This window comes from Gekko japonicus, unplaced genomic scaffold, assembly GCF_001447785.1.
Source record: "Gekko japonicus isolate JY-2015 unplaced genomic scaffold, Gekko_japonicus_V1.1 scaffold1385, whole genome shotgun sequence".
Classification (NCBI taxonomy): Eukaryota; Metazoa; Chordata; class Lepidosauria; order Squamata; family Gekkonidae; genus Gekko; species Gekko japonicus.
In genome coordinates this window covers 298,940-315,615 of record NW_015177055.1, presented here as the reverse complement: position 1 = coordinate 315,615, position 16,676 = coordinate 298,940, and the positions used below count along the sequence as shown (strand labels likewise).

The 16,676-nt window shown below is 42.8% G+C and overlaps 1 protein-coding gene across 2 annotated transcripts in view; it reads left to right on the top strand.

The window, feature by feature from the left end:
- The window catches only part of NUDT13 (nudix hydrolase 13), a 21,880-nt gene extending 9,217 nt beyond the window's left edge, over positions 1 to 12,663 (top strand). Inside the window, exons 6-10 of one of the 2 annotated variants that reach the window (XM_015428141.1) lie at positions 2,019 to 2,130; positions 3,502 to 3,656; positions 6,369 to 6,592; positions 12,076 to 12,118; positions 12,222 to 12,663. In XM_015428141.1, the coding sequence (XP_015283627.1) occupies positions 2,019 to 2,130; positions 3,502 to 3,656; positions 6,369 to 6,563 (462 nt within the window). In that variant the 3' untranslated portion in view covers positions 6,564 to 6,592; positions 12,076 to 12,118; positions 12,222 to 12,663. Of the gene's footprint in view, positions 1 to 2,018; positions 2,131 to 3,501; positions 3,657 to 6,368; positions 6,593 to 6,668; positions 6,729 to 12,075; positions 12,119 to 12,221 lie in introns of those variants that run through there. The other variant, XM_015428140.1, reaches the window with a different exon arrangement.
- The last annotated feature ends 4,013 nt before the right edge of the window (positions 12,664 to 16,676 follow it).

Genomic DNA, 16,676 nt, shown 5'->3' with positions numbered 1-16,676 from the left:
GTATCTTCCAAGCCTTTGCTCTCGCTCACCCAGGCTGTCTCGAAGAGCGCTCCCTCGGTAGGAGTACGTCTCTCTCGTGCCTTTGGTGTCGAACCTCGTCCAGTCCTCGCAAGTCGTCAGCGTTTTCCGACCCCAGTGGCTCGGGGTCGGAGGTGGCCATTGTAAATAGCTCGGGCGAGGCACCGTTTCCCCCTCTGCTCCCGTCGCAGGCACCAAGATAGGCGCTGTAGTGACCAGTGGGGCCACAGAGGTGACCGGGACGTCGAACAAGTCCCCCTCTGTTGTAGGTACCGTGGTAGGCACCGTGGTAGGTACATTCCCCTCGGTCCCGCTCATGATGTCGATCAGATTCGGGACGATTGGGAAAGAGGATTCCTAACAAAATGTTGAATCTCCAATGACTCCAAAATAAATCCACGTTTAAAGGTTAAAGCAAGATTTATTCCAAAGCGTTTGAAAGAAGCAGGAACAAGAGAATTGTTAGGAATGGGCTCATGCCCCAGAGGGTAACATAATAAAAGAACTTTGAACTAAGTTATAACCAATAGATCCCTTTCCTGCCGGCGCGAATAAGGAAGGCACTGACAGGTACTTACATGGGAATGTAACGGTTTGCCGTTCTCAAAACAGACCCTTAGTTCACAGGCGAAAGACACTACTAACGAGCCAGCAGATAACAGAGTTTCACTTTCCCACACCAGCTGGATAACCTTGAGCTGTTCCAGGCACCTACAATACAAGAATGTGAAGAATACAACAGAATGCAAGGGGGGGGGAAGGGAACACACTCAGGGAACCAGAACACATAATGGCAGCTTGCTGACAGCAAGAAGAACATCAATTTCTTCAGGGATTGCCAAATGTATGCATCTGGCACCATTCTTTAAGGCACATACAGCTGTAAGAGGAGGTTGGTCAGGTGTGCAAAGGAGGAGGAGAAAAGTAATAAAAAATAAAATAGCCAGGAGATCCTAAGATTGTGTGGCAGCCTAACATTCTAGCTCTTTTAGCATTATGCACCACTAGGTGGCAAGCTGGTGTCAGAACCCACAGCTAACAACGAAGTACACGCATTCAGGAATGGTTATACTTTTATTGCAAAGCTATAGATGCAGTAACACAGGCACTGTTTAAAATGGTCACAGCCACTAGAGCATAATAGGATATAGGGTATTCGTATGCACCCCCCCATTGCATTGGCCAATTAGGGACCCTCCTCGCATGGGACAAGTCAGGCAACCGTTAGGTGGCTACATCTGAGAACCAGGAGTCTCTCACGGTACATAGGAGCCCTCCAGACAACACAACCTCCTCCCGCACATCTGTAGAGATAAGCGTTTCAGCAAAGGCATAGCAGCAGGGATAGGAATGCAAGAACAATTAACAAGACACAGAATGAACTCCCCAACCCCCATGGCAGCATAGCTGACAGCTGGAGGAGGAGGAGGCGGCGGCGGCAGCTGATGCAATGTGGGGAATTTAGGGCCTTAGCAGAGTGTTTGGAGCTTTCAGCAACTTTTTTTTGCAGTGGCCTGATTCAGATCAGACTCTGGCAGTTTAGCCCAGTGGGGAAAAGGGTGGCTCCCTTGGACCATCATCTCAAGTTGGGAGAATGGCACAGGGAAAGTCTTAAAACCTTCTCTCTGTGTGGTGTGGCTTTTGATCTAAATTGGGTTTTGAACTAAATCAAAAGCTCTGAACTTTGATCTCCCAGCACACATCTGGTAAGGCCCCGAGTCCTTGGCTTGGCTGGCAAAGGCTCTATGGCTGACCATGACTGCAGGATTGCAGCACAGTCCTCAGCAGAATCCCAGCTCTCATTATTTTGCTCCAATCTCTGCCTATAAAAGCCAGAAAATGCTAAGTGGGTGCCATAATGCAGGTCAGTTACATGACTTACACATTCCACAGAGATTCCTGTGGGACTCTGGTTTGACTTGCTGTTTTGAATTCTGCATAGTGGTCAGCTGGTCTCCGGGCTGCCATCTGACTTACTGTGCTTTGGGGGCAATTTTTAGATGTCTCCAGTGGTTATTACTTTGGTATCTGATGGGAGTCGGTGTCTTCTGGTACGGCAAGCATCATTTCCTAAAGGGATGTACACGGCTCTGTCTGGCTTCTGTGATATGGGTAAGGAAGCATGTTGATTCCATTTGATATAGATGTGGATGCACAATTTAATTATGTGCCACAGAGTAGTGTGTGTGTGGTGCTCACTCAGCACTAGGAATATTCTGTGAGTTGTGGGAGGTGGAACTGGCATGCTTATGGCATCACGTGTGATTGCCAAAATTTATGAACACTGCAGATGTCAAGGAACTGTTCATGGACATATTGCACTTATTTTCAAAGTCATCTCAAATATGGATACAATTGAGTAAATTCTTAAAATACCTTGATAGATTATAATGTTGCATATGGAAGAGGAAGGGAGATGACTGTGGAATGAAACAGGAATTGTATATGTGCAAAACATGTGATTTATCATTATTTAGGCATTTATTTTAAAATCTTTTGGGGTTGTAACATGTTCCCCCATGTAGAAGACCGATGCTGAGGCATGCTTATGCAGATCTGTAGTTCACCTGGGGCATTGCTTTTAGAAATGCATATCAGTTCCACCAAGGGAAATTGGATTTCCAGAGGAATTTTCATTTCTTCTGTATTTACATGGAGGAGAGCATCTTTTTAAAAAGTTAAAATGATCAGCAATCCACTCCTTGTCTGTGTAATCCCATGTCAGCATATTTTTGTCATTTGGTGTTGATGTGCTGCTATAGGTACATCATTTGTACCCTACCTTTCTCCACAGTGGGGGTCCAAAGCAGCTTACATCACATTCCTCCTCCATTTTCTCCTCACAACAGCCCTGTGAGGTATGTTAGGTTGATAGTGTATGACCTGCCGTAGGCCATCTAGCAGCTGTCTGTGACAAGAGTAGAGATTTGAACCTGGGCCTTCTGGATCCTAGTCTTGACATTCAACCACTACACCTTGCTGGCTCTCAGATTAGTTAGGGGTCTTTTCCGCATTTTTCTTTTTGTTGCTTATATGCCTGTATTGCTTCTCCCCCCCCCCCATGTGTTTTGCTCCCCCTAGTCGTCGCTTCGATATTACATCAGTGTATCTCTGGGGTATTTCCCAGATAGAGCACTGTAATATCAAAGTGACTACTAGAGGGAGCAAAGCACACGTGGAACAGAAAAGAAAGCAATACAGGCACACAAGTGCCGAAAGGAAGAGTGTGTGAAAACTCATAGATTAGTTGAAAATTAAGATTAGATTTAGTGGAAAACATCTGATGGGGAGAAATGGAGACCTTCTAATGAATTGTGCGGAGCCAGCCTCAGAAGGAATAATCTGCTTGTCTGTACGATCCACATCACCAGAACAGTTTTTATGATGATGTCCCAGTAAACTGGCAATCAGGGAACAAAATAAGGTTCTGTACTTGACATTAGCACTTTAAAAGGGATGTCAAGCCCAGCGTTCTGTTCCTAGGTGAGAGTCTGGAAGAGACGGTCAGACGGGAAGTGGCTGAAGAGGTGGGATTAGAAGTCGAGTCTCTCTGGTATTCTGCTTCTCAGCACTGGCCATTCCCAAACAGCTCCTTAATGATAGGCTGTCATGCCACGGTGTGCCCACAGAAGAGCAAGGTAAGAAGCGGGGCTGGGGGTGGTGAATTGTGCTTGATTTGGCGACTACTGGATTTCCATTGACTTGTTTTATCTGCAACAGGGGTCCCCAACCTTTTTGAGCCTGTGGGCACCTTAGGGATTCTGACATGGTGTGGTGGGCGCAGTCACAAAATGGCTGCCGCAGGAGGCGCAGACAGCACTGCAGCATACGTGCAGCCACACAGTGAGGATCCTTGCACTATGCTGGCAGCTGTTGCCAAAGCAATGCTTTTATAAATCTGTTCGGCCAGTCAGAAGCCTTGCTGGGCAGAAGCCCCACCTGGCTCCGTTCACTTTCTGAAAACACTTGGTGCCAGGAAAGGTGTTTGAGGGTGACACGGTACCCGCAGGCACCCTGTTGGGAACTCCTGATCTAGAACAATTGTCTTTCACAAGTAAGTTTCATTAATCTTCTTGTACGCAAGACTGAGAGTTGTGTTCTGGGTAAACTGAGCTTCATCTCCTAATCCTACTGTGTTCTCCACCTAGCCATTTCAGAGTCCTCGTGGTAAAGAGGCTGGGGAGCAGTGTTCCCTCTAAGCGGAGTTAGTGTGAGCTAGCTCACAGTTTTTTAGCCTCTGACTCACACATTTTTGTCTTAGCTCAGGGAGGATGGCTCCAGAACAAACTAATTTATGCAGTCGCCAAATCGCTCACTCACAACTTTAATGCCAGTAGCTCACAAAGTAGAATTTTTGCTCACAGGACTCCACAGCTTAGAGGGAGCATTGCTGGGGAGTACATTTTCTTGTTTACGTAGCCACAAGACTTGATGCTTGCGCAATGCTGGAACGTTACTTTTTGGCCTCAAGTGTGCCTCTTTCTAGGCTTTCACACAGCCTGCCAGTATTTTATTTACTTAGACTCCACTCTTCCAATTTTATCCTCACAACAACACCCCTGTGAGGTAGGCTGAGAAAGCGACTGGCCCAAAGTCAGTGAATACGACCAATAGGAATGGCCATTAATGGTTCACAGCTTGCTGATTTTTCATCTAAAAGCGCATTGTGAAATGTCATTTAAACTGCATTGGAGTGTGGCTCAAAGGAAAGGATTTGTTTTTCTATTTGGGAGAGAGAGAAGCGTTGTTAGTTTTTAGAGCTGGCCACCAAGAAGCTGTTTTGGGGAGGTTGTAAAGGGTGGTGGTCTTGCTTGGTGGACTAATGTTACTTTTAGAGTAGCCCTTCTTTGCTGGCATACGACTTCCTTTCCCATGGGCTTTCTCTGTATAATTGCAAAGAAATAAATATTACAAAACCACTGCAGCTTTCCCATCCTCTTGCAAAGCTGTTTCCGGGGTGGGGGTGGGGGTGGGAATCTAGGAGAAATACTGTGAAAGAGGAAACTAACTCACAGATTATTAGTGGGGGGGGAATGACAAAAATATTGTTTTAACTGTGGGGAACGATAGGAGTATTAAATATTTAAAACATTTATAATTGTTAACTTTCCATTATTTCCAAAACGACTTCAAGCTGCAGACAGCCGTACTTGAATCTAGATTGTGGATGGGATTTGCACAATAATCCAACATTGCCCACTAAACTAAGTCCATGGGCTCACTCCGAGGGTGACCTGTTTAAGTCCTAGGCTCCTTGACAGTTATATTTGTGGTGAAATGGGTGTCCTATGAAGTCTCTATTTTCGACTGACTTATAAACTAAAGACCACATGGTAGTTGTTCCCAACTATGTAGCCAACCACCCTGACCTGGTAGTCCAGGCTAGCCCGATCATACCGGGTCTTGGAAGCTGAGCAGGGTTGGCCCTGGCCACTATTTGAATGGGAGACCTCCAAGGAATACCAGAGTTGTGACCCAGAGGCACCTAATGGCAAACGGCCTCGGAATGTCTCTTGCCTTGAAAACCTCACCCTTAAGTCAGCTGTGACTTAATGGCACTTCCCACCACCACCAAATCATGAATAGTTTATTCTTGTAATACACCTAGTGACCAGCAAGTGTTCACATTAAGAAAAATGACTGACATGCAAAATTTTAAGGGCATGCTGATTTTTATTTGTTCCTCCCTTTTGATGAAGACTCCCACTACGTTGTTCCTGATGGTCTGCTGACAAAATGGGGGGGTGGGATTGTGCAGGCTCAGTGGGCTTCAGTGGGGAGTAGAAATCAGCAAAAATTGCTGCCCCCTCTGAACAGCATGGTTGGATACAAGCCAGTGTTCACATAGTGAGTTTGGGTTGTTCAAAGTGCTGCATAATCTCCAGTCATCTTTATGGCAGCTTGGTAAGACACATTAGTATTGTTATCTTACATTGCTGTTTGGGAGAATAGGACACCTGGTGAATTTTGGGGACTTGCAGTCTTAAGATTGCCTTTTTATCTTAACCACAGCACTAGATTGGTGTTCATTATGACACTCCTTGGGAGCCAGTTTGGTGTAGTGGTTAAATGCATGGACTCTAATCTGGGAGAACCGGGTTTGATTCTCCACGCCTCCGCTTGCAGCGGCTGGATGACCTTGGGCAAGCCATAGGTCTGTCAGAGCTGTTCTCTCAAGGACAGTTCTGGAAAGAGCTCTCTCAGCCCCACCTACCTCACAAGGTGTCTGTTGTGGGGAGGGAAAGGGAAAGGAGCTTGTAAGCTGCTCTGACACTCTTGAGTGAAGGGCAGGGTATAAATCCAATCTCCTCCTCCTCCTTCGGGCTGGCTTTACATCTTTCCTTTTCCAGATCAGTATCAACAGACAGGAACTAGAAGCTGCCAATTGGTTCAGCCTTGAGGAGGTGGAGCAAGCCCTTGGAAGGGCACCAAATCCTTCCCAAGAGGAGGAGGACGACCTCTCCTTTTGGGTGCCGCCTAAGCAAGCCATCGCCCACAGGTTGATTCAGGAGTGGGTGAAGAAGCAGGCTGTCATACCTGCTTAGAAGCAATGAGAAATCAGCCTTTGTTTCCGGTAAGCTGTTGGAGTCCAGTAGTTATTGTAACGGTGGCATCCTGAAGTAGCACTCAATGTATATTTTTTATTCCAGGACTTTTGTTGCAGGAAGAAGGTACACCCTTTGGCCTGAGCTCTGGAACAGTGGTTCCCAACCTTTGAGCTGGGGACCGTGGAGTTCTTGCAAGGATTCTGCAAATCCATGCAGCTTGGGCAGCTTTCCACCTTCCCCCACCTGTGTCTCCCCTACCCACTCCCAAGCTTGTCTCCAGAGCAGCCAGGTCTCATCCAGCTCTGTGTAAGGCCAGCTGCTGGATGGGCTTCATCTTCTAGCCAGCTTGCTGCAGTGTGGCCATGCCTCCCCAACTGGGTCCACCTGCTCCGAGCCCCTGTAGGTGACACCAGGCCAGCCTCAGCTGTAGGCCCCCCCCCCAAGGGTGCCGTAGCCCAGGAGGCTGCTTCCCTATCTGCAAGGAGAACCACTCCTTGTGAGAGGCCTGAGTCAGTGCACATATCTGCTCCCATCACCCACCAACTCCCATCTCCAGTGACAAGCTAAAAATGCCCATGCCTTGAACAGAGGGGTGGGCTGTGGACCTTTAAGGAGCTGCTGTTGGGGCTGGTGGCTTCCTTCTGGGACTGTTTGTTGGCTTCACTGGCCCTTTCCATATCTTCGCCAGGCTGGGAAGGTCCAGAGCTGCATAAGGCAGCCACTGGGGCCAGGAGTTTCACTGAGACCCAGCATCTCCCTCTTGACCAATCCAGGGCAGCCTAGTAAGTGTGGAGGGGGAGGAGTTACCCCTGGGCACGGAGTGTCGTGTGTCATCCCACCTTTAGAAATTGATACCAACGGTTAGGGAGGGTGCTCTTTATAATGTACCAGTTGGATGAAGGTGGGAGCTGTGGGAAAGACCTGCAGCTCAACACAGGTGCCCAGAGGTCTGACAGCATGTTCTGGAGATGAGGTCCCCCTGCTTCCAACCCCAGAGCCATCAGCAGTCACGCATCCCTTCACCGTGTCTGGATCCAGAGCAATTGAGAATTCTCACCACAAGGAACATTTTCTATTGCCATTTAATCCTTATTTGTGTTTGATTCTGGGAGCTCTTCTGGGAGCCAACGTACTACTAAAAAGCTGGGTTAAGGTCAAGATAAGTAAGCACCCACCAGTTATTCTGTCAAGTGCTGAAGGCCCGTTGTGGATTTTGGATTTGCTGCACTTGCTGCATTGAAACCTGAATACCAAAATAAGCTGGATGTCGACCCAGATCTAAGGCTGAAACATTAATTGCTTCAACCAGACTTCTAGTCTCTGAAATCAGCACCAGCCATCTTGTTAAATTACTTGGTATAAAAAATAAGCAAACATACCTTCTGTAGAATGAATAAGTACTGTCTCACACAAATGTATTGTGATTACTATTAATTCATTTAAAAGCGTTATTAAATTCATGGTAGCTTTTTGAATTCATGGTAGCTTTTTGTCATTATGTATTTTCTCAGCCAACAGATTATAATAGTATGTGAGAGTCCATGCAATTTTTTTCTTCATTTAAAGTTTTTTATTAATTTCCATAAGAAAGGGTAAGGTAGGGATGGGACAAGGTGTGGGTTATGACATTTGGGAAACAGTAGAGCACAGAGACTCTCTCTAGCAATTTAAGCCACTTAATTCAAATTCTACAAATAGACATACATCTTTCCTTTGTTTAACACATGTTTTCTAATTGTCATTATGATTTATGCTTTCAGAGTCTCTCTTGTCTCTTGCTTGGGTCCACGTATAAAGTGGTTTTCATACCGCTTTCAGCTTTCAATCATCATAATCTTTTATTCTTTCTGATAAAATGTCCATTTCAGCTACTTCTAAAATCTTTTCAATCAGCTCATCTGTTGACACCTGGTTCACTTTCCAATATTTCGCATACAAAATTCTTGCTGCTGTCATCACATGTATAATTATATGTTTTTGTTTCTTATCTAAACATTCCGGTAATATATTTAACAAAAAGAGTTCAGGTTTGTATGGCACATCTGACTTCAGTATTTTCTGCAACCACTCATAATCTTTTTCCAATACTCCTTTGCTAATACACAAGTCCACCACATATGGTAAGAACTACCCTCTTTATCATGAGATTTCCAGCATTTAATAGGCATTCCTTTAGTCATCTGTGATCATTCTTCTGGGGTTGTATACCATCTATAAAACATTTTATAAATGTTCTCTTTAAACTTAACTGATTTAGTAATTTTTATATTATTTTTCCATATTTGAGTCCACGCATCAGTCTCAATACTATAACCAAAGTTTTGCATCTACTAAACCATTGAATCTTTTATCACTTAAACTTCTAATTTCAATTGCATAAGTAATTCATACATTTTCTTAATCAACTTATTTGTTTCTAGCAATAATTTATCAAAACTAGTTTGTTGTAGGTAAAAACCCTGGGGTTTGTCTTTTGCATATCTAGATTCCAGCTGCATTCTCATCCACCAATTTAGGGTAAGGCCCCGAAGTTTCAATTCTTTATCTGATTTTAAAGTAGCATCTGGCCTCAAAAGGTCTTCAGATTTGGGCAAACTGGCACAGTGTGCAGGCAAGGGGTATGTAAAAGCTTCAGTCAGGGAGACCCATCTTGGGATCTTCTCATGTATCTGCCATCGAATTTTTTTCCACACAGCCAACAAATATTTTCGGGTAAGATGGTTTGAAATATACTTATGCTCTTTCACCTTTTGATACCACAAATATGCATGCCAGACAAGTTTTAGGTCATGCAAACAAAATAGAGAGATCACGGGATGGAATTTGAAAGGAAGCAAACAACCGTGATGTACAGTGCCCCCCAAAAAGGCTCTTCACCAACTTGTAAATTCTTTTTTCAATATCCAGTTTACTGGAAGCAATTCAAATGCCATCAACACCAATGAACCATGCATATTACATCTCATTTCGGGTATACCTTTATCAAAGTGGGTAATGTTGAAATACCTATATAATGTTAATCTATTTGGCAAACACTCTAGTCATATCTCATAGTCACATTCATCAAATCCATTAGTGTGATGTAAATTCTATTTTAAGCCATCTATTTTAGGCTTTCTATTTTAAGCAATCTTTCATTGTTGAGCGTCATCCATTCCTTAATCCAGACTAGAATACATGCCTTGTAGTAAGACCCCTAGTCAGGGAGGCCAAAACTTGCTTTATTTTTAAAATCTTGCATCGCTTTCAAGTGTATTCTAGGTTTTTTGCCTTGCCAAATAAACGTCATCACCACCTTGTTCAGTTCTTTGAAAAAGGACTGTTTTAATACTACTGGTATTGTTTGAAATAGAAACAAAATTCTAGGAAGTATATTCATCTTAATCACAGCTATCCTGCCCATCAAAGAAAGCTGTAATTTATCCCATTTTTCCAGATCTTTCTGTATTTCCCTGAGGAGTCTCAAATAGTTGTCTTCCATTAGCATACTGGCTTTATTTGACATGAGGATGCCTAAATATTTAACTCACTTTTCTTGCTTAAATTGCGTCTTCTCCAGAAGGTCTTGCAGATAATTTTAGTTTTATCCCAATTAACTTTTAAACTTGCAACTTCACCGTATTCTTTCCAAATGGTAATTAAATGATCAATTGATTCCATTGGTTCTTCTAATATAAGCACCAAATCATCTGCAAACGCTTGTATCTTATGTCAGTCCTCTTATCCGGTCATTATTTCTTACTATTTCGTTCATTATTTCCAAAGTCAATATAAATAATAATGGTGAAAGGGGTCATCCTTGCCTTGTCCCCTTCTCAATCCTAATATCATTTGTCAGGTTGCCATTAATTCTTATCCTCGCTTTTTGTTTGTTATAAATCACTCTTATCATTCTTTCAGATTATTCACTTACTTTCATCTCCTTGAGGTACTGTAACAGGAAACACCAACTAACATTATCGAAGGCCTTTTCAGCGTCCAAAAAAATCAACACCATTTACTTCTCCATGTGTTTCATAGTACATTCATAATCATTCTCACATTATTTCTCATGTATTGTCTTGGCAGAAAACCAGAGTGATCTTGATGTATAATCTGAACCAATATTTTAACAGTGCAAACAAATATGCGAAAGTTTCAATGCATCCAGAATTGCAGTAGCAAAGTCTATCCACATATACTATGTTATTATATCTTCCATGCAAGATTGCTGATGGTATTACATTGAATCTTGCTCGAGAAAAGGCTCTGCGCTGTTGCAGTGCTTGTATACCAGATAGATATGGGGCCATTCAGCCTACCGTAAGGGGCATCTCAAAATTCAGGGGGGAACAAGATTTGTTGGCTAAGCCGTAAAGCCTTTGTGTGTCAGTATTGAGGACTCTACGTTTAATCATCTGAAAAGTGCCTATAAAAGGGAGCATAAACAATGAGTCCAGTGGGATACCCATGGCAGTTATTTTATTCTCAATGTATGATAGCCATTTAGACATATTTGACTCTGTGAGCATTTGTTGTATAAGGCTCCCTTGGTCTACATTGTAATGTAGATGCAGCCAATAATTTAACTGTCGTAAGCCACGCACCAGATTCCACAGAATTTAACCCAGTTTCTAAGCATAGAGCTGCATAAGGTACACAGCGCAGCATTCCCATGATCTTTCAGAGAAGTTTAGATTGAACACATTCGATAGTGCCATTAAGTGCGCTTATCCATATTGGAATACCATACATGAGTTGTGGAATTACTTTGGCTTTGAAGACTTTTAATGCAGCTGGTATGAATTGATTGCCTCTGGTGTAGAAAAATCGGGAGATGGCGGAAGCATTGACATTAGCCTTATTTATTACTCAGTTTCATTGCACGGACCAAGATGCGTTATACTGAAAGTGTAAACCCTAAAAGTATCTAAAATTTTTGACTTGTTCAATTGGTTTGTCTCCAATTGTCCATTTGAATAGTTTCCAAGTTTTGGAAAAGATAAATATTTTTGATTTTTCATGATTTAGAAGTAATTTATTTCTTATAAAATATGAAAGGCATCTCTTTAGTAAACACCTTAAACCAACTTTGGAGCAGGACAGTAGTACCATGTCGTCTGCATAGAATAGTAGAGGGACATGGACAGAACCCAATTTAGGAGCATGGCCATCAACAGCTTCAAGGTAAGGGGAGAGATCATTTAAGAACAAGCTGAAAAGAAAGGGTGCTAATATACAACCTTGTTTGACTCCTTTATTGAACGGGATTTTTGAAGTTATTTTCCCTGACAGTGAACATTTAATTTGGCATTTTGTAGAAGTATATAGTTTTTTTATAAGAATAATGAGTCTCTTATCTATATTTAGTTGTAGTAGTTTGGCCCATAGCAGTTCCCTGTCAAATGAATCAAATCCCCCTTTAAGATCTATGAAGGCAGCGTATAATTTTGTCTTGCTTCTTTTTATATACTTGTTAATCAAATGGTCTAGTACTATACAATGGTCTAAAGTGGTTTTCCCTTTACAGAATCCCAGCTGTTCCAGACCTAAGATTCTCTGTCATCCATATGGTAAGCTTAGATAGTAAATGTTTGGCATACAGTTTTCCCATTACAGAAAGCAGACTGATTTGTCTATAATTGGAAGGATTAAAGCATTCACCTTTTTTTGTAGATTGGAACCACGATTGCCTTTAGCCATGCATCAGGGATGAAGCCAGATTTATCAACCATGGTAATTACAAGCAAGAGAAAGATTGTTTTATTGTTAAAAAAACTGAAAACTGAAAGTGCTTGTTACACAAACTTGGGCAGTTGCTGAGCCTGATGTGAAAGGTTGCTGAACAAGGGAGACGAAGGGAGTTTAAAGTTATAAACCCCTCTGGAAGGCTTACATGATAAGGAACAATAAACTGCTGGGCCTGTGATCTGAAGACGCTGCAGACAATGAAGAACAACAAAAACAAAAGCAAGAAAAAGGCTAGAAACAATTCAAATGCTGACTCTTCGCCAACTCCTTATTACAAATCTTCAAAACAACTCAGTATAGATGACCTGTTAAACGTTGGAAACATAAGTGAACTCTTCCCTCTTAGTGAAAATAGATTCAGCCTGTTGGAGCAGCTAGGAGATATAAACTCTCCAAATTTCTCTGCTGAAGAGCAAGAGAAGCCTTCGGATAGTAAAGAAGGAGAGGCTTTTTCTATCAGCATAGAGCCCTTCTCGGATTCCTGCTCTCCTAATCTTCCAACTGTGGAGAGTTTGGAAGGACTCTCGAGCCAACCTAGCTAAAATGATAGGTACCTTCTTACAGCAGAGACAGTCATAGCTATATTCCAGCAGCTCAACAAACTATCCAGTGAAATGGATATGCTGGAAGAGCTGTTAAGGAGAAAAGCAGAAGGGTCCGTGGCTGGGGCAATCTCATCCAGAGAGGTCTGTGCGTGGAAGAGAGGTCAACTCCTCTTCAATACAAAAAAGAGATCTTAATGTTGTTAATGACTGTCATCCAAATCTGAGTACAGAAACTATAGGAATGGTCAACAAGGATGGGAGCCTGCAATGGAGAAATAACCAAGTTGCATTGGAAATAGCGCAGATGCTGTTGAATAGAGACCGCTGGAGAAACAAACAGGAAATTATATATTCATTAAGCCGCCTCCTTCGGCTAGAAGCCAACAAGATCAATCTTGAGTCCCATGAGAGACTTCCAAATACCTTCCAAAAATGGAGGCAGGTACTGATGTTCCAGCAAACTACCATCCCACGGATGCTACATAAAATGCAAGGTTTTCTAGCCACTTTTGGTATATGTTCAACCAGAGTCTTTCAGGATGAATACAAGAGACTGTGCAAAATAATGCCAAAGATGCCAGAAGTAGGTCTCTTGCTTTAGATCAGGAGCAGCCGAGAAAAGGGTGTGGTTCTGGAAAAAACGCCAAGCATCCTGCAAATGAAGTCCTTCCACAATCCACTCAGTGTGATGGGGATCCTTATCCAGCTGCTTCAGCCTATAATGAATCTTCCAAGGAAATAAAATCTCCTGGAAAAGGCACAGCACCAGCATGCAATTACCCTAGATCACTTGTACGTCAGGAAGGAGCAGTCTACGAGGAGGAACTAGACTTGAGGTCTAATAAAGTTATTTCACTTTCACAATGCAGGTCCTGGAACAACAAATTCCTTGCTACAGAAATTGCAGAAGCAGAATATAATTTATTACATGGGCCTGCATTCTCCTCCTCAGCTCCCTTACTAACTCCTTCCTTAGAAATGGATTTTATGGAGGTGGAACGGAATCATCCACACCAGACGACACCACTTTCTCTCCCACTGTCTTCATCTCAGACATCCTTTATTCTATCATCTGGGAAGAACGTCCACATACACAGTTCTGGGGACAAACAAGGAATGACATCTGCTAATGCAGGGAAGTCATTGGAAAAGATCCTGGAAATATTAACCCAAGTTGAAATACATATACCCCTTCCAGAGACTGAGAATCACCCAATGTGCAGAAATGAAGAAACTAATCGATTAAACATCCAACAAACAACACAGGATGCTAATGGCTGTATATACCATGATGCCAACAATTAATTAGAGATATTGACTATGGCAGATTGACGTAGGAATTCTCCTCCAGCCTCTCTCCTGGAATGTGGTGGGCTGGAGGAATAAAGCTAGGGATGATGATTTTTTAAGTTACCTAAATGATTTTGATATTATACTTCCCCAGGAGACCTGGTCCCCAAATCAAATACAGATGGAGGGCTATAAATCTTTTTCTCTCCCTGGGTATAGGATTAATTCTAAGGGTTGCTTTCAAGTGGGTTTGCCTCTGTTTGTCTCTTTATATTTAAAAGTAGAAACTGTTACATTACAACTGGATAGCCCCAGTGAGCAAACTATTAAGCTTATTTTGATTATTGTGATCATATATGTGTCCAGTTCCTTAGACAGACTAACTCTTTCCCAACATTGGAAATGATTAACATCTCTGCTAGAAAGATTAGAAGAAGAACATCCCTTGGCTGAAATAATCATGGCAAGCGAGTTTAATACTAGAGTAGTCAACGATCATAAAATTTTCTCTAAGGCTTCAGAAATTAATCAGGATGATACACTTCCACCTATTTTTACTCCTACAAGGTATTCCAAAGATTGCCACATAAACTCGGCAGGTATCTATCTCGCCAAACTTTGTCTTCAATTTAATAAAGTTTGGCTCAATGGGCTTATCAACTTTCCCAAATCTGGAGAATATACATTTGTTTCAACAAAAGGCTCCAGTGTAATTGACTGTTTTATAGTCTCCTCTTCATTGGAATCTCATGTTTCAGACTTCGCTGTCGGCGACTATGTAATTAGTGATCATCTTCCACTTATTTTAACTCTTAATGTCAGCCCTTTTACTAGAACCCAAGGTTATTTTCAACACCATCCTGATAATCTCTATCTACTGCCTAAGATATTATGGAATGTTAGTTCTATGGAAAAAACTCAACAACTACTACCAGTTTGGTGTAGTGGTTAAGTGTGCAGACTCTAATCTGGGAGAACTGGGTTTGATTCCTCACTGCTTCACTTGCACCTGCTGGATGACCTTGGGCAAGCCATAGTTCTGGCACAGCTGTTCTTGAAAAAGAGCAGTTTCTGTCAGAGCTCTCTCAGTCCCACCTACCTCACAGGGTGTCTGTTGTGGGGAGGGGAAGGGAAAGGAGTTTGTAAGCTGCTCTGAGACTTCTTTGGGTAGTGAAGGGCGGGGTATAAATCCAATCTCCTCTTCTAATTAAATCAAAACTATTTCTAAAGTATATATCCTTTTTAATCAGTGCAAAAGAACATTCATCAATAATCTCAGCCTATAATGCTTTAACCTCTCACATATCTATATCACTGGGCAAAAAACTTCTGAGTAGAAATAGGGGGAGCAGTAAACCAACAAGTGTATGGTTCAATAGAGAATGTAGATATTTAAAAACCAATTACGCAATGTTTTTAGATAATACCTTGAGTCTGCCAACCCATATTTTTAAACTTAAGAGGCAGCTACAACAGAGTATGAAGAGAAGAAAGAGTGAATATATTAATACACAATGGGAACAATTATACCAGGCCACGACTATCAACAATAGACAAGCTCTGTTAAATCCCAAGCTCAATTAGCAAATCAAAACCTGGTCACTCTCACTCAATTCATTCCAAAGTGCCGATCTCCTCTTCTTCAAAGTGTCTCTGTAGGTCTGCTGTCTGGGGCATTCACTGCTTGGTGCCAGAAAAATGGCTCCCTTTGCAATTCTCGCCAGGCAGAAAGTTTGAGAGCACAGATCGAAGCTGCCGCCTGAGTCAGCATCCTCTCCTTGTGCCTGCAGCTTCTGGGATCGCCCCTCCTGACAATACAGTGAGTCTGGTGGTCTCCAGACCCTCTGAACCACTAGGTTCTCCCCCCCCCCCGTGAGCAGGTAGCCCTAGAAGCAGCCGACACTCATAGCGCCAAAGCCCTGCCCTCCCATGCAATTGTTTTGACATTTAAAAAGGGGACCTCATACTCGGATACTTCAGGAACCACTGCTCTAGAATTCACTGTTGGAATACATCCTGGAAGAGGATGTTACCTGGGTTGTGGCTCGCACAGGGGCATGCTGTTGACTGAGGAATGGTCTGATAGCAAGGGTAACAAGGAATTTGATCGAATCAAAGACCATCAGACTTGTCCCAAGGCAATGAGAGTACATCTAAAGACAAAGACTGTATTGCTTCAACCCATCCTCTTAGCTACCAGCATCAGAAAGCTTCTGCCAGTTCTCAGTCCTGTTGAAGCATTTGGACCAATCAGGACTTGGGTTGCTATGAATTTGTGGGCCTATCCTGCAAGATATCTGGGACTACAGTCTGCTGTAAACATTTCACAACGTTCAGGATTGTTTCATTTACTTGGTTGATTATGCCCAAAGGACAGCCATGTCAGTCTCTTTCAGCACAAATGGAGTTTTGTGGGACATTAAAAACTAACATGAAAGCTGACAGCGAATGCGGATGCGATGGTTCCCAGTTTATCAGAGAGCCTGCCATTGAAGCGAAGGGGTTCTGCTTGACTGCTGCAGATGAAGTTGTTCTGCTGTGCTGG